The following is an 18449-nucleotide window of genomic DNA, read 5'->3' as shown; positions in this document are numbered from 1 at the left end:
TCGGTATTCGGTATTCGGGATTTTGAGTTTTCGCCCAAACAGTCCGGAAAGCAAGGCTGCCATGCAGCGTTGAAATGGTCAAGTTGCGTCCGAAAACAGAGGCGAGCTTCCGTCGCGGTACACGCGGTGCTCGAGCAGCGTGCCGCGTCGACCAGGTGTCCAGTGATGAAGGTGTCGCGGCTGCGCGGGCGCGAGCACACGCGACAACAGTTGCAATCACGCTCTCGGAGTCTCGCCCAACCCATACCGGGCATCCAAGACGTTCATTACGCACGTGTATAGAATTGCACTCGAAGCCAGCGTTGAGAAATACTTGATCGGATCCGCGCTCAAATTTTTCCTCGATTTTGTTCTCTCGGCGGACGAGTATCTCAATGACCGAATTCTCGGAGTTTGTTTCAATTTTTTTCGACTTTCAACTCCCGGCTGTCCGCAGGGCAAAAGAACGGGAGCCATGCGTTTCACAGCGATCAGCTGATTGGGGGGGTGGTGAAGCAACTTTGCTCTGGAACGGTCGCACTTGTCTTGACCAATTTTTTATTGTCTTTTCTACGTGTGACGGGCAGTGCTCTTAGACATAGTTTGTTTAAATTTATGGTTAACTCGTTTAGAAAACTAATATTTACGTTCAAACTTATTTTTTCCATATAGAATCGACCGTGGTGCTCGATTATCGACAACTTCACGCGCAGTTGAGCGCTGCTACTTTCACTTCGAACTCTGCTTGTTTTCAAGGTAGGGTCCGAACTCGACAGCGCCGGCCAAGTGGCCAAGTGCGTAAACTCTACGTTATGTACAGATATATCATTCGCGATTGTACAACGCCGGAGAATATCTAATATTTAATGTGAAGTTGGCCTCTTGGCCGCTGTCGAGTTGGGACCTTACGGTTTTCGACTTTAAAAAAAAAAATGACCTGTTCTTAAACGCATCACTAAATAAATAAAAACTGTATTTGTGAATGTTTTAGAATTTGCAAAGCTACGAATTAATACGGAGACAGTTTTCGATTGAGAAAATTTACGGTTGTTAAAATAAAAAAATCACCCGTTATAATTGACCCCAAAAGGTCAAACAACGAAGGGAGGGTTTTTGTGAAATAAAAAAAATGGAGCTACATCGGAAGTAAAAAAAAATATCGGAAACAAAATAAATACATTTTTTAATTAATTTTTCATTTTATTAGTTTTTTATTAGTTAAAAAAATGACTGCTAGAAAAAAAAACAATATTGTAAAAAAGATATTTGTTTTCAGAAAATGATTTATCTTCAAACTCCTTTGCTTAAAAAAATCGAAGTAAACTTTGAAAAAACTCCCGACTGAAAAATCATATAGCGTATTGAAAATAAAATGAAGCCTAGAAGAAAATGTTCTCATTCAATGATTTGATTAGAGACATCGCCTGACGAAAATTAAATTCCATTATATGTTTATCGTATATTTTAGTTTTCTGCGAGATTACATTTTTTTCATCATCACCTTCATTCTCTGTACAATCATTCAACTTCGTCAATTATATAAATTTTTTTATTTAGTCGTATAAATGACTTCCCTACCGCATCAATCAACATTAACCATAGGAATCGAATCTCGAAGGAGTTGCACTAACCAATTGCATGCTTTTTTATCTATCGTAATTATATTTCATCTATTTTATTCGAGTCTCTTTAAAGGAGTTCGAAGATGAATCATTATCTGTAAACACATGTTTTCTACAATGTTTTTACACGTGTTTTTTTTCTAACATTCATTTTTTTTATGTTGTTAAATGAATCGAATCCTGCATAGTAACAGTGCAGGATGACGAATCATTTCGTTCGCTATTCCTTCCTAGAGCTTCGAATATGCGCGAAATGACGAACGCGCGGCAATCCGACCCAATAATTGATGCACGGGCACGCGTTAATCTCGATTTTTTGACACGAGTCTCCAAAGTTGCTTGACAATTATCGACACACGGAGGAGCTCTTATCTCGTTTCAACGATAGAACGTACACAGGTGTTTTTTGGTCAGCGGGTGGGGCGAGGGGCGAGGGTATTTTGAACATTGTACCGCTCGTACGTGTACGAGCTATTATCGAGACTTTGAATTAACGCGCTCCTATGTGCTTTCGATCGTTTTACAGCTACCGGGGGACCTCCAATCGTACGGAGGTCAAGGGAGTAGTGGTGCGAAGGAAGTAGTCCGAGCTGGTCAGCTTTGGAGCAGTACAGCCAAGTTGGCATAGGCCAACTTAGGAGAAACGAGGCAGAATGGCGACGATAGATGGGCGGCCCGCCCAATATGGCATCACTCTCAAACAGCTTAGGGAGCTCATGGAACATCGAGGGCGCGAAGGTGTCAATAAAATTAATGGCTACGGGGGAGTTCAGGAAATTTGTAAAAAATTGTATACCTCGCCCAGCGAAGGTCAGTTTAATTTTATTCAACATTATCAGAGCTCCGAACCACTTTCTCGCAATTCCTGCCAAATTAGCTCGTTCGGTCGCACGAACGATTACAGTACTCGATCGACTAAATCTCTATTTCAGGCCTCAGCGGATCGACGGCGGATATACAACACAGGCGAGACACATTCGGTTCAAACATGATACCTCCGAAACCACCAAAAACATTTTTACAATTAGTGTGGGAAGCGTTGCAAGATGTTACTTTAATCATTCTCGAAATAGCCGCATTGGTTTCGTTAGGTCTTAGCTTCTATCAACCAAAGGATGACGATGACGACGAAAGTAAGTTCGATCCGACGAGAATCATTTTTTTTGGCAGAATTACGATCGTCCTCTTCACGGCTCTACTCTCAAATTTGAATATCAATCTGTCTCCTCTTTTGTCACTAATCTCCTGTGTTATCCGCCTAGAAATGTCAATGAGTAGAGACGTGATTCATACATAAAATAAAAATCTTCGGAGTGGAAATGTTATCGAGTAAGAGTCGAGTTGTGTTGCAGCAAGTCAACAATTCTACTCTCAGTAATGTATTCAATAACAGTTCCCCTCTAAATACATGCTCGAAGAGCGGAGTTGCTATCGTGCAGAGCTGTGATGACGTAGCTGCTAGTTAACGACTCTATCGATAGCCATTCTCGATGACAACTCCGCTCCTCAAGGAGTTTCGGTACAGAAGTCTAAATATTAAGAAATTGATCAAATTTGGTGATAATGTTCTTCAACGTCAAGTGCGAAAACACAAATTTTTTCAAAATTTTCTTCCACTTAGTTGTCGAGTAATTACGCGTTAAAGCAGATTTCTTATGCCCGGAATGTATATGGAAACGCTATGCTTGTACACGTGAACTTTAGTGATCAATTACTCGATAACTGTGTATAGAAGAAAAATCTTAAAAAATTTGTATTGTCAAATTTGGCACTAAAGAATATGTTGACCAAATTTTATAAAATTCTGAACTTTTTGAATTTTTTTATGTTTTTAGCGTGGTTTAGCATGCTGGCAACACTGTATCGCCTGTACCGAAACTCCTTAACAACTGCCGATCTGAGAGTAGAGAGAACGTCCACCCTCTTTGACACATGTACTCCGGTGTGATATTTAATCCCCAATATCTCTACTCATGATGATTTCAGAACGTATCTCATCGCGAGTAGAGATATTAAAGATCATGGATTACACACGAGTAGACGCAGAGACGTTATGAATTTCGGAGTAAAGATTTTAAGAGCAGAGTTCTCTTTTAATAGAGCCACAAAGAGGACGGTTATTATTCTGCCTTTTTTTCAAATGTCAACCACTCGAGAAAGTTTGTACTTGATATTCGAGCCAATAATCGTATTGCCATTAAACGGGTAGTGGATTAAGAGAATGGTACATATTCGAACTAATGGAAGGCGATTCATACGATTCAGTTGTCGTCGGTCATCTGGACGAGGACGAGGGTAAATACGGTTGGATCGAGGGCCTCGCGATCCTTATATCTGTAATAGTAGTGGTCATAGTTACGGCATTCAACGACTACTCCAAAGAACGACAATTTCGAGGTCTTCAAAATCGAATAGAAGGAGAACACAAGTTTTCCGTAATTCGGCAAGGAGAAGTTAAACAAATCTCTGTGTCGGACATCGTCGTGGGCGATATATGTCAGGTGATTGGAACGACACGAATTTACCATTGCATTCCCACGTCCGGAGACAGCCAGGAGAGCATCCATTTATTATCACTTTCATTTTATCGTTTCAGATAAAATACGGTGATTTGTTACCCGCCGATGGTATTCTTATACAGAGCAACGACCTCAAAGTGGATGAATCCAGTTTGACGGGAGAATCGGACCACGTTAAGAAGGGTGAAGCGTTTGATCCTATGGTGCTATCGGGTATGCTTTAGAATTTTAATTTATTACTCTTGTTCCATACGCTGTACCGTCGATCGTAATCGCAACGACAGGAGCTACGTCCAATTTTTATTTTCCTTTTTTTTTCTTTTTTTATTCACCTCCCAAAGTATTCCAAAATGTTGGTCAATTCTTTATATCCGCAACGCTGAATAGCAACGTAACAATAGTTACATCAGCCTGTGAACAATGGGACATGGTATATTGATTTGAAATATTCCAAGGTACACACGTGATGGAAGGCTCGGGTAAGATGTTGGTCGCTGCGGTTGGCGTCAACTCGCAGGCCGGCATCATCTTTACTCTCTTGGGTGCAGCGGTCGACCAGCAAGAGCAAGAAATCAAGAAAATGAAGAAGGGTATGTATTACGCGTCCCCGAGCAATGTCATATCGTCCCACGAGTTTGCCACTCGAACGGTCTTTACTCTGGACGAGCGAACGAACGAAACTCGCCCGTGCCTCTTGTCAAAAGTAACGTCCATTCCGAGCCTTGCGTTGCCCACGCGTCATGCGCGACCCTTGATTTTTTAACTGAAAAGAGCGAGCTGGCAAACTCGAGTTATTCGAGACTCGTGTAATCCAGGCAAGTGCGGACCCCGAAAGTCTACGCATGGTTTTGATTTTGATGTGATTTTAAAAAGCAACGAACGAACGAACGAACGAACGAACGAACGAACGAAAGAAGAAACAATGTCATGAAACTCACGCAAGCTGACCATACACCTCGGTCGGCTTTTTCGCATGTTCTTATAACCATTTTAGAATGTTATTTTTTTATTGTCCATTAACTAGTTAGAAAAATTCCTTATCGCGACACTCCCTCCCCTATAGAATCTCGAGCAATGTTTAGATCCGCGTAGCCCGGTCGAGTTCTCATCAACACGGGGTGGGGGGCATCGGATACTCCATTTATTTGTTAATTATAAATAACGCATTTCATCTCAAAGACCAATGTTTCTGTCCCTACTCTTTCCATTCGTTACACAGTTTATTTTTTTTCATTATCGATCCCGAAGCTTGCGTCGATTTCGAACGAAAATATAAATCGTCTCGTAGGAAATTTCCATAGCTCCGCGTCATTTATTCTTCCAAGTGTTAAGGGGGCCGCCCCGCCTCTGCATTTTCGTTCTTAAATCATACCAATTTTTCGTAGTGTCCTATATGACGAATGATAATTGTACCACCCCGAAGCTCGGTTATCCTTGTGCCCGTGGCAAAAGTACATCGTGAATAAGCTTTCGCACTTTCGCGTCAAAGCTCATCCATGCACTTCTCCTCGGCGAATCGGTTCCACCCAGTTCCATCGGACCGTTCGTCTTGATCGTATACAATCCTTCATCAACATAAATGATCATTTATAAGACAAGCTTAAAGAAAACATCTTAAATAATACAATTAAAAGAAGATCCGGTAGGTCTCGGTCAACGATGTTGTAGGGAGAAAAAATATACCTCAAGTGCGACGCATGGATATGGGGCCGGGCGGACAAAGAATCGGGCCTCCTTTTTGCTCGTATGAACGGAGAAGACAGTTTCATTGGAAAATGTGTACGAAATAAGCGACTTGAATGGAGAGCTCCGATTCAAATTATCGACGGAGTATCGCGCTTTTGTACCTTCCATATGAATTCAAGAAATAAAAAGAACGAAGCAATCTTCGATGGATATTGTATGACGACGCTCCTCGTCCGACAACAGTTGGACAAAATGAATGAAATATTCTATGGAACAATGATTCTTTTTTCAAGTGCTTACGGATGATCGAACTATAATTTGAGTCCGAGCTCTCCCATCGGGCTGCCCATTCGTTTTTTTTTCGAATCTAATTGAACACGTATCAGCGCGTGGTAAAAAAAAAAAAAAAAAACAATGTCAATTTTCTTTCGCTCCTGAAAATATGTTTATACGTTCGTTTCAGAAGATATACAATGAAAATATTTATCGTGAGTCGCTATCGAGTCTCTTGACGTATGTACACGAATTGCAGCCTTTTCACAGCAAATCGATCGATCCGCGATGCTAGTCGTTCCGATGAACCATTTCTTACGGAATATTGGTAACAATTGCTAATGAATTTTTTATTTTGCATGCGTTTTTTCTTTTTGATATCTAGAGGCTAAAAAGCAGCGGAAGAAGAAGTCTCTATCAGGTGACTAGAACAAAATTACATATTCTCTCGAACAAAGTTTCACAAATTGTCTATCAATTTTTTATTCGTTTCTTTTTTCTTTCTTTTTCAATTGCGAGGTCTATTACGCTTTTTCTTCTCTTCTTCGGGTTTTTTTCTTTTCTTTTTCACTTGCCGCTATGTTTAATCTATATTTTGATTTATTCGTCGCAACTGCGGACATGAGAAACGATACAGAAGAGACAAAAATGAAACAATCGAGTTTGATTGATTGCACTCGGGACATCATAATAATATACATATATCGTACAATCTTCTCGGATAAATTATTTAAAAAAAGTGATAAAGATCAACAGAATATAATGAAAGTAAAGCATTTGTACATTGTCTAACTATCATACGCTTATCTTTCTCTTTCTCTCGCCCTCTACCGTATTATCATAAACGCTTCGAAAAAAAATTCATCTTCCAAGTGTTTTCGTTGCCTCTTTCTCACCTTCGATTCTGCTCACGTACGACACTCGACATCCTCTTGGTCACTCATCACCTTTTTCGTATTCCACCGACGCAATTATCCCTTAATTTTTCTTGTCTTCTTCTTAAATTTTACGCATCATACGGACATAATGAAATATGCGCGTCTTCATTATTTAACAATGGTGTATATATATATATTTATAATTCTTTAACTCCGCTTATCACGTCGTTGTATGTGGTGATAACCATCGACACTAAATCGTTTGCGAGCAACTGCCTATTTACTTGATCTCATTATTATTTTCAACCAATTTGTTAATTAACCATTTTGTTTATCTATCGATCGTGACTTTGGGCGCACGCGCTGGGCGAGCGCTCAGAGTAGAGGAGATTTTGAACTCGCGACTGTCGTGGCTGTTCTCGAAATTCTTGTGGATTCGATATCATACGCTCGCATCGGGACATATCGCAAGGAGCCTCGAGAGTCACGGGTTCAAACAATCTCCAAGACAGTGAGGGGGAAGAATGTGTTTGATCGCAAATACATCCTACTGACGCTTGAATTTGTTTGATGGTGATACAAGGCGACGAGGTTGGAGAAATAACTGGCAACAGTCACACGAGTGGAGGAGCTAAACACGAAGGTGGAGAAAATCATCACGCCCCAGCAGCATCCAGTGGCGGTGGAGGCCACGAATCGAAAAAAGAAAAGAGCGTGTTGCAGGCCAAGTTGACGAAACTCGCGATACAAATTGGCTACGCTGGCTCGACGATCGCCGTTCTTACAGTCGTTATACTAGTCATACAATTCTGCATAACGAATTTCGTTATACACCAAAGAGCATGGAAAAGCAAGTATGCCGGAAATCTCGTACGCCATCTGATTATCGGTGTGACCGTACTCGTCGTTGCCGTACCGGAAGGTCTTCCTCTAGCTGTCACACTCTCCCTCGCCTATTCCGTCAAGGTTCGTATACGAATTTAGAAGACGATTGTGATCCTTGGTTGAATTTCGTTGAATAAATATTTATTTTTCTTTTGGGTTGATTAGAAAATGATGAAGGACAACAATTTGGTGCGTCATTTGGACGCTTGCGAGACGATGGGTAACGCAACGGCCATATGCTCGGACAAAACCGGCACCCTGACGACCAATCGGATGACAGTCGTACAATCGTATCTGTGCGAAAAATTGAGTAAAACGATACCGTCGTTCGCGGAAATACCTAATCACGTTGGTAACCTGTTGATTCAATCGATATCGATTAACTCGGCGTACACGTCCAGAATAATGCCCGGGCAAGATCCTACCGATTTGCCGATGCAAGTCGGTAACAAAACCGAATGTGCCTTACTTGGATTCGTAATTGCCCTGGGCAAAAATTATCAAACATTGAGGGATGACCAACCGGAGGAAACATTTACGCGGGTATACACGTTCAACAGCGTTAGAAAGAGTATGTCGACGGTGATACCGCGACAGGGAGGTGGTTACAGACTCTTCACCAAGGGCGCTTCCGAGATCATCATGAAGAAGTGCGTCGAATCTCTCGTTACTATACACCCCCCCGTTGATTCTTTAACGAGCATTTCCTCCCACGAGCGAGCCAGCACAGGCTCTAATATATAATGTGTTACGTTCGTTTTTCAGATGTGCCTTTATTTATGGTCGCGACGGAAATTTGGAAAAATTCACGCGAGACATGCAAGATCGTCTCGTTAAGAACGTGATCGAGCCGATGGCGTGTAACGGATTACGTACAATATCAATCGCGTATCGTGACTTTGTACCTGGTAAAGCGGAGATAAATCAGGTTCACAGCGAGAACGAGCCAAACTGGGAGGACGAGGATAATATCGTTTGTAATTTGACTTGTTTGGGAATAGTGGGTATCGAGGATCCGGTCAGACCCGAGGTACCGGATGCCATAAGGAAATGTCAAAAAGCCGGCATTACCGTCCGAATGGTTACGGGAGATAACGTCAATACGGCGCGTTCGATTGCCCAAAAATGTGGTATATTCAAGCCGAACGAAGACTGGCTCATACTGGAGGGTAAAGAATTTAACAGGAGAATAAGGGATAGCAATGGCGAGGTGCAGCAACATTTGCTCGACAAAGTATGGCCAAAATTGAGGGTACTCGCGAGATCATCGCCAACTGACAAATACACTCTGGTTAAGGGAATGATCGACAGTAAAGTATCGGCATCCAGGGAAGTCGTCGCCGTAACCGGTGACGGTACAAACGACGGTCCGGCGTTGAAGAAAGCCGACGTTGGTTTTGCCATGGGTATCGCCGGTACGGACGTTGCCAAGGAAGCATCCGACATTATACTCACCGATGACAATTTTTCCTCGATAGTCAAAGCCGTTATGTGGGGTCGTAACGTTTACGATAGCATAGCCAAATTCTTGCAATTTCAACTTACCGTCAACGTTGTTGCCGTCATCGTTGCGTTCATCGGCGCTTGCGCCGTACAAGATTCACCACTCAAAGCCGTACAAATGTTGTGGGTTAATTTAATTATGGACACTCTAGCCTCACTCGCACTCGCCACCGAATTACCGACCCCCGATCTTCTACTTCGCAAACCTTATGGACGCACGAAACCGCTTATATCACGAACCATGATGAAGAACATACTTGGTCAGGCCGTTTATCAGTTGGTCGTTATTTTTACGCTTCTATTCAAAGGTCAGTCTTCTTCACTCCTCGCGATCAATATTTTTTTTTATCAATATTTTTCCTCCATCTCCGACATTATCGAGATTCGGCTGTGCCGACCAACGCAAAACGCAAAGCGACATTCGATTCCGATTCTCCGTTTTACTCGCGCCTGCCTTTCGCATGAATTCGTATCGAATACTCGAATAGAACAAAAGGAATCTCACGATAACTCGTTGTCATAAAGTTAACTCAAAATTAAAACTCGTATATAAAAATAGCAAGGTTTTCCCCAAAAGTATAGCTTCGATTCTTCCAATTCAAATGATTGACGATTGATTTATTTGTAAAAACAGGCCACGATATGCTCAACATCGATACGGGACTCGGAGTTGCGGAGCAGGGTGGCGGCGCGACCCAGCACTTTACAATCATATTCAACACATTCGTCATGATGACCGTGTTCAACGAATTTAATGCAAGAAAAATTCATGGTCAGCGCAATGTCTTCCAGGGAATCTTCACGAATCCCATATTTTATTCGATTTGGATCGGAACCTGCTTGTCTCAAGTGAGTCGTGCTTTTGTCTTTTACGAAATCAACCAGTGCCAAGTGAAAGTAAACTATTCAACGTTTTTGTCTCATGCCCGACCTTGCGAGCGATGACCGTAAAGAAGGAAACATCATCGTTAAATATTCTATTTCGTTTCGTTTGCTTACGAGAGAGGAAGAGGCAGAGAGAGAGAGAGAGAGGTGGGCCAAGAAAGTAACATTGTTCATCAACGAATGTGTTTGCTATTTTGAATCAGGTATTCATCATTCAGTACGGTAAAATGGCGTTCAGCACAAAAGCTCTGGATCTTGATCAGTGGATGTGGTGTCTCTTCTTCGGGATTGGTACGCTACTGTGGGGCCAAGTAGTCACGTGTATTCCGACCCGCAAGATACCCAAGATCCTTTCGTAAGTCGAAAATCCGTTCATAACCTATCGGTGTACATCAAAATTCCCATTTTTACAGATCGTTATTTTTTCGTCTTTACTGCATTTTTAACAAACCTCGCGTCTCTTTCGACGCCCCTCCCCCCTCCCCCAAGATGCAACCGGATGTTGAACGATGAGTCCGCATACAATTCTTTGGCCCTTGTTCTTTCCATTTCTAATATTCATAAACAGTTTGCAAGAATAAGGAGGGGGGAGTGAGCGAAGAGCAGCCAAGTCACAAATATTGTGCTGTAACCTTCCATTAGCACAAATTTTGCCACTGGCGAAATGACGAAGCTCTCTTCATTAGTGTTGACCCCCCCCCCCCCCCCGTTGTTGTTTTTTGCCCCCCCCCCCCCTCCCTCCCCCCCCTCAACTATTTTTCTAACGATTTGTTCCCCGAGAGAATCTCAGTACTCAAACGTGCCAACAACGAGCGATAATTTGACTACGAGCTGTTTTGATCGAAAGTGGCATTGCGATAGCGCGATAAATATTCGGATCCATGTTGAAGTAAAATCCCTTTGAGAACAACGCTAATGTATTAAGAAAATTCACAATTTTTTTTCTTTACATCCATGCCCGTCCGTTGTACAAGGTCGTTTAATTCGTTTTTAATTGGTCTTTAGAGTATTATTTCCACGTTTGTTTTGTCATCTCACAATGAAATTGAAGCTTGGAGAGAGAAGAGCTTTGCTGGTAATAGACGAATGACGTTTAGTTGTTGATCGCCGAATATTCGGTAGAAATAGCGCAGTGTCTATGATGTTTGGGCTCCTTCGGGACGACAAGAAATACACGATTTATGTGAAAAATAAGAAAAACAAACAGCAAAAATTGAGGAAGCTTTTAGTTAACCCAATAGCACGATGATATGCGTTGAGTTATTAATGAATATCCGCACTCGTTAATTCGTATGTATTTTCTGTTGATTCGTTGATCGACCTAGCTGATTACTATTATATAATTATATATTTTCAGATTGACACATATATATTTTATTAAATTTGACAGTCATTAGACATCGGCATCCAGCATGGTGCCCGGGGTATCACCAACGTTTCTTTCATTACCGTTAATTTTATTCCGAGTAATCGTAACCCTGAAAGAAAGGAAAAGAAGAAGCATCATCACTAATTACTGTTGAATAGCTTTGATATATTTGTCCTCCGGTAGATGGTAGACGGCCTATGCATGTTAGATTTGTCCCCTGTTTCACCGCTAATCCACTCACACCCGAATTGAGCGGCGATATGTGTTCTATAATATTTAGGTAATCGTCCTCCAACAAACAAGAAACGTGCGAAAGAGCAATGATTTATTTTCTATAATCCCCTATTTTTCGAAACTGTGCTTCGGACCGACGTTCGTTCTTCCTTCGTATCCAGCAGGTCAGTGGAACATGAACAAAAATCTATTAAGGAACAAACGAAAGATACGGAAGTGCTGCAAGTAGAACGGCTCAATTAGCTCCACGTGCTACCAACGTCGTAATATTTCCCTTTTCAATAAAAATAGCCTAAACGCGGTGCGCGCGACGAAACCCCGTTGCAGATTTCACACTCGCTCGATAGTCAATTTCGAGTTTCTCCTTCGCCACTCATTCACCGTTATCTCTCATCGTGGTCATTCGTAATTATTGAATGTAGAATTATTCCGATTGTCGTTCAACGAGTATCACGCGGATGGTTCATCGCGCGCTCTCATTTTCCAGCTCTGAATGCCTTTCGACGAGCCAGCTCCAGCCACGTGCTCCAAGTGGACTTTCAAAATTGCACGAAATACAAAATTCGTTGTCCATTCGAACGTGGTGTTGGTCGCGAAACAGCCAACGTTCAGAGATTGACAAAATGTTAAAACACTCGAATACACTCTTCCGTGTCAAAATTCAATCGCGAGGAAGAAAAAAATCGGATGATACGGTTTCACGAATCCCAAAATACTACATATCCAATCGCGCTGTATCGAACGTGTAAATATATATGTATATATACATAAAATGTTCTATGTATTTTCACAGTGGATGTTGCATTGCATGTCTACGGTCGTGAGAGGAATGAAGCAAGCTAATGAATCTACGTACTTGTTTGTATGCCAGCGATCGGCCGGTAAAAAACTCAGGGTCAACCACATTCCTCTCTCTTTTATTTTGAAGCTTTTTGTCGCGGAACCTCAACTTTAATGAATAGACGCTAGAACATTTATTTCATAAAACGTAGGATAAAATGATTTGCGCGTCGTTGAAAAAAAAATTCGCTGTATGTGACTTGATAGTGGTTTTTCTTTTTTTTTTTTAAATTATTTTCTCATCGAAGATACCCGCGTATGAATTGAGAGAGTCTGGTAAAGCGTCCATCTGTGCCGGCTTCTTTTCTTCCATCCATTTATCCCGCCATTACGCTTCACATATTCGTATATAAAGCCTCAACTTTCGTTGGGAATGTTTTATTATTCCAGAAGAATCAATTTATTTCGATTAATATTAGCATTAGTTGCTCAATATAATTATTATTATTTGCGTTATCAAGCATCTGTAACAGCGATAGAACGTCACTGAAAAAATATTCGTGTTCGCTCGAAACGCTATGACTGACTTTTCGTTAGCCTCAGTTGCAAATTGATTTAATTGAAATTAGCAAAGTCCTATATGAACTGTAGCAAATTTGATCGGTTTTGGAAAAAAACTAGTTTCTCGTTCCGATCGCTCGCGTTGACCGTATGCCCGGGCAGGATTGGTAAACGCAAATAGTACAGAGCGCACCTCGGCTTATGAGAAAGCTCATCAACTTTGCTACAATCGAGGCGAGCAATTTGATACCGATCGAACGACGAAGTTGACTTTCAGTTTCCCGCGCGTTTGTTTATCATCTCGAAGAGATTGCTTTGCCTTAGTTGTGGCCGTTTCGTATTAGATAAACCCCCATGAAATATAAAAAATGTCCTCGATCCATTCCTAAACGGAGAGACGAACCACGTGGACTGATGAACCGAAAGAAAATCTTCCGTATCTCTTCCCGACCGTTTTATTTATTCGGTAGCGTTGTTTTTCTGTAAAATCATGTTCTTCCGCCTCGGACACTATGAACAGAGGTTAGACGGGATGCGACGAGCTCGTGTCTCACGAATTTTGAGGAGGGAGTCAGCAGCGAAGCTACCTAATTATTTGCAGGTTAAACGACCTTCGAAGTTTTATTTTACATTACCGCGTGATACCATTCACAGTTAGCGAAGGTAGGCGCGTGAGGTTTCCGTCAAACCTTATTCGTCGATGTGACAAAAGGATGGATATTTTTGATCGTCAAGAGCCGACGAGATCGATGATAATTTTTCAAGTTTTCACAAATATAATCGTGAAAGTGAGATTTCACTTGATGAATTAACACAATTACATATTTTCACATTAAAATGAATTGTATATCGAAAGCGTTTGCGTCATTGTTACATCATCGTCATCGTGGTATAATCCACGAATCAAAGAAGCGTTGACACTTCGTAGATCACCGTCGAATGAAGAATTTCGAAGAGTCTCAGGTATAGACAAAGAAATCAATCATTCGATATTCATTGAGCCCATCCCGAGTGTCGGTCCATACAATATCGTTCATCTCATTACGGTTAAAATTACCATTACTTAATCGCACTATTTATCTTCACCCGTCTTCTTTTCTCCCGATCCGTGCCCTGAGAATTTTACTTTCACCCTCGTAATCTCCCGACACCGAAATAGCAGATCCCCGTTCGACCCCGTACCAATTCCCGATGAAAATCTATATTTTGTCAAGACCGTTGTGTACTAACGAGTAACGAGACGAATCGAAAAGTAAAAAAAAAAAAAAAAAAAAAAAAAAAATATGAAAAACGCCCAAAGCCCCGAATAGAGACACGAGCCAAGTGGGACGCAATAACCGGCAAAATACCGAAGACGAGTGCGCATCATCGCGGTCAGCCAACTGCAAAAACAAACAAACAAAAACAAAACAAAAAAAAACAAACTGCAAACAAAAAGCCAATTAAAAATCAGAATCAAACAAAACAAGAACAACAACCACAACAAAACCACCTCCTTAACAGGGACCGAGTGATGAAGAAATGGTTTAATGTTTTTAAAAACAGATGGGGCCGCGGCCAGCCGGATGATATCGGTGCTATCAATCTAGGAGACGAGAATTACGATCCAGACTCGGATAAAAAGCCGCGGGCAGGACAAATTCTGTGGATTCGTGGTCTTACGCGGCTACAGACTCAGGTAACTATCCCTATCTCACTCTCATTTCATCACTCAAAAGTCAGAGAACAAAAAAAACAAGGACAACGAATAAAAGAAAATACGACAAATAACATTCTCAGGTCCCGTGACAAAAAGGTTTTTTACACCATCGACTCGAGAGAGAGCGCCCTCGCCCCCCCCTGATCTCAACGCCGGACGATTTTCAATATCGTTCTCGGCTTTTTCGTTTGTTACTCTTTTCCTTTTTTAGATGACGAAAACAAACCCAAAAAATACGAACGGACCGATTTTCATAAAGAAAAAAAAAAAAAAAAGCATTTCGCATCGCGATATCGTCGACGCGCTTGTATCGCGTGGTGGGAAAAACAGAAAAACAGATATAAAAAAAAAAAAAAAAAACTAAAAAGAAACCATACACAAACCACGAATACCACCTGCTTCTCCACCCCTCCCCCTGAACCGCCCATCTTTTATTTTATGTTTTTCCTTTCAGTTATCTCGGCTCGCGAATTCTGTGAATCCCACATCAGCTCTTTTGCCGTTTGTCCATCGAATACTTTGTCATGAACTTTCCGTCGATTCAAAGAGTCAAAAAGTCTTTGAAAGGAGCTGCTTTTGAGGTTCACGTATTTGCGAGCTTTGTCATTGCATTCGATAGGCGAGTTAATCTGGGTTCGAATGATGTACGACGCGTAGAGCGGAAGAAAAAAAGTAGTATTCCGGTAGGGCGTTATACATGGTCGAGGTCAGTAGCGACACGCACGTACCGACTCACTGGTTTTCGCGCGTTCTTCGTTTTTTTCACTAGGGCGAACGGGAGGTTCAAATCAGTCGTTTTTTTTCTCGTCCTATCGTCACGAAGAGAAATCGCTTTAAGGCTTCTTGCGAGAGACGGTAAGCCGGGGGGGGGGGGGGGGGGGTTCGTGTGACAGCAGAGATAATCTCCATTTTTTTGCACACGAAAAGCTCAGCGCGTCGCACTCGAGGGGAATTTCGAAGGTGGAGAAACAAAGAGGGAAATTACGTACGGCGCCTGACTGAAAACCAGCCCGAATTACGACGGGAAATAACTCGAATGACGGATTTATACCCGACAAAACTTCCTGTGCTGTACATATATGCAAAAAACCAAAAAACCAAAAAAAAAAAAAAGAAAAAACATTTTAATTCCGTAGCGCGTAGCTTAGCGCTTGTACCCCAAGTATTTCGATAGATTTATTTCTAGAATATCTCTTGTAGTCTTGACCGAATAACCGAATATCAATTTTTTTTTCCGTATGAACTTGCCGACATAACGATGCCGTATCGAAGCGACTCACGAGCTTGACAATGAGCTCTGCGAGAGCCGTATACGCGTATGAAAGACCTTTTCGTCTATCGATTAATTTCCTTTTTTTAATACCACGTGTGGCTGGAAGACACAAGAGTGCTGTTGATGCCAATAGTTGACGATACTCCGATGAAACAAGTACTCCATTTACTCACATTGTTCGAGACGATGATTCTCTCTTTCGAGGATTATCAATCGCTTTTTTTTTTTGGGACAATAATAAATGCAGGATCGCAGAAAAATAATTGCGAAAACATACGACATCGGGGATATTGATACTGCCTTAATTCACAAAATTCTTATGCGGCTATCACAATTCGTCTTTTCACCCGATTCACAAGCGTGGATATTGAGAGAACGGTCAAAAAAAAGTCAATTTTTTAAGCCTCGGCAGTTGTCATACTCACTTAGAAATGGTCCGTGCAGTCCTTGGCCATACTGTTCAACAGATTTTCTCACATATGAAGAATATATTGCTTTTTCTTTTGTTATACGCAAACACATTTCTATTTTCCGTCGACCTTTGTCTCTCTCTCTCTCTCTCTCCCCCCCCCTCTCTCTCTCTCTCTCTCTCTCTCTCTCTCTGTTTTCTCTCTCACTCACTCTTGCTCTTTCTCTATATTTTCATACTATTTTTACTTTGGATTAAGTTCACGTATGATAAACTGCATTGATTTGTTTTTGCGAAGCACCGATCAAACGAGGATCACATCGAAGAAAAGTATTCAAGCAGTGTATTGAGTACTCGCGTACGCAGAAGCGTTGGCGCCGAATGGTCTTTTATCACAAAACGCCACACATGATTCTGGGTACAATTAGGAATTATGACGATTGCACTAGCTCAGACAAATACGAGGGAAAAAGACACGCGGCGCGCGCTCCGATTGCGCGCACATGTATACGAATGCATGGAATCCTTCATCAACTCAAATTCAAATGACCCTTTGAAGAGAAAGCAACGACCGGTCATTCGAAATGGCAAACAAAAATCATTGTCGCAAATCGATCTCGTGACGACGATTACCGGTTTGCCATTCAATTCCAATTTCTACCGCAGTTACTGTTTAAATAATTGACAATGAAAACAAGAAAGTCTCCAAAACCGAAATCATCGTCGTAGACTCGATTTGCAAAGCTCTGCTTTTTTTGCTCAAAAATTTTAAAAACGAGCGAGATACTCGTGCATGCACACTCCCACACAGGCTCGCGTACACAAATATTGGGGTGGATCGGAAAAAATGAGACACTCTCTGAAAGAAGAATGAAAAATCAATTGATTCCTTTTCGAATTGTCATCAATTAACGATTCACGAAAAACGCACCTTTCGTGATTTTAAATTCAAAAAAACTTTAACCGTGCGTTTTCCATGGACACCCGCATGACGATTTTGTCAATCGGTTCCATTATTATTTTTTTATCTTTTTGTAAAAGGAGCTCCCTCCTTTGCCCGCCCCTTCTCAACGTCACCGAAAGTATCGAGCGCAGTGCGAGAAACAATCACCGAGTTACTCGAACCTCCCCTGCATTCGTGCTCTCCCCCAATCTGTGCGGCGTTTCGAATATTTTTCATATATAGGAAAAGAAAAGAGTCAAGACAAAAGAGATGCGCCTATGAAAAGTAAAAAGTGACGATAAAGTTATTCGAATAACCGACGTACACGATGAGATAGTGCTAAACAAGTGGACGCAGTGAGAATGGTAACGAAAAAAACTTATTGCACTGATGAAACATCGACACACTTATATCGACCATATAAAAAAACGTATAAATTAAATATTACAGGAATCAATGGAACGATGAAATAAAACTGAATATGTAACCTACTTTCAGACGAGCAATAGAACTCTGGTGCAGAATGTATCTGTGACAGGCAGATCCCCCTCTCAGGATTACTATATGGTTAGTCCCTTAAAACAACTCCGCATCGTTTGACCGTATTTACATAATAATCTCTGGTTTTATACGTTTTGTTTTATTCTTTTTCTATCTGTCTCTCTATCTCTGTCTAATATGCGCCTTTAACAATATTCTCCTGTTCTTGATTTATTTTTATTTCATTAATTTATGTTGCCAAGTTATTTCACGATGTAACAGTGTTGTCCGTTTATTATTATTATGATTTTATCGTAATTAATTGTTCGCGGCGTCAACGAATGATTTTGTCACTATTCGCGGTTTTTAATTGTGGCCACATTATTGAGCACTCGTCTCGATTCACTCTTACCGTGCTATACTTAATATTTAATCGTGATTTACTCTCTTACTTGAGTCTCGTGCCGAACT

General features: G+C 41.3%; 1 protein-coding gene across 14 annotated transcripts in view; it reads left to right on the top strand.

Annotated features, from left to right (window-relative positions):
* Positions 1-18449, top strand: part of PMCA (plasma membrane calcium-transporting ATPase 3) — a 100070-nt gene that overhangs the window by 55566 nt on the left and 26055 nt on the right. For 8 of the 14 annotated variants that reach the window (XM_043424904.1, XM_043424901.1, XM_043424903.1 and 5 more), the window contains 12 exons: positions 2128-2411; positions 2534-2734; positions 3867-4102; positions 4198-4333; positions 4576-4710; positions 6465-6500; positions 7541-7923; positions 8008-8492; positions 8608-9653; positions 9980-10194; positions 10434-10585; positions 14720-14852. In XM_043424904.1, coding sequence (XP_043280839.1) covers positions 2255-2411; positions 2534-2734; positions 3867-4102; positions 4198-4333; positions 4576-4710; positions 6465-6500; positions 7541-7923; positions 8008-8492; positions 8608-9653; positions 9980-10194; positions 10434-10585; positions 14720-14852 — 3315 coding nt within the window. In that variant the 5' untranslated portion in view covers positions 2128-2254. Of the gene's footprint in view, positions 1-651; positions 736-2127; positions 2412-2533; positions 2735-3866; positions 4103-4197; positions 4334-4575; positions 4711-6464; positions 6501-7540; positions 7924-8007; positions 8493-8607; positions 9654-9979; positions 10195-10433; positions 10586-14719; positions 14853-17996; positions 18066-18449 lie in introns of all 14 variants that reach the window. The other 6 variants (XR_006261696.1, XR_006261697.1, XM_043424902.1 and 3 more) reach the window with 4 other exon arrangements.

This window comes from Venturia canescens, chromosome 7, assembly GCF_019457755.1.
Source record: "Venturia canescens isolate UGA chromosome 7, ASM1945775v1, whole genome shotgun sequence".
In the NCBI taxonomy this organism is placed as follows: Eukaryota; Metazoa; Arthropoda; class Insecta; order Hymenoptera; family Ichneumonidae; genus Venturia; species Venturia canescens.
This window is presented reverse-complemented; position numbering and strand designations above follow the sequence as displayed.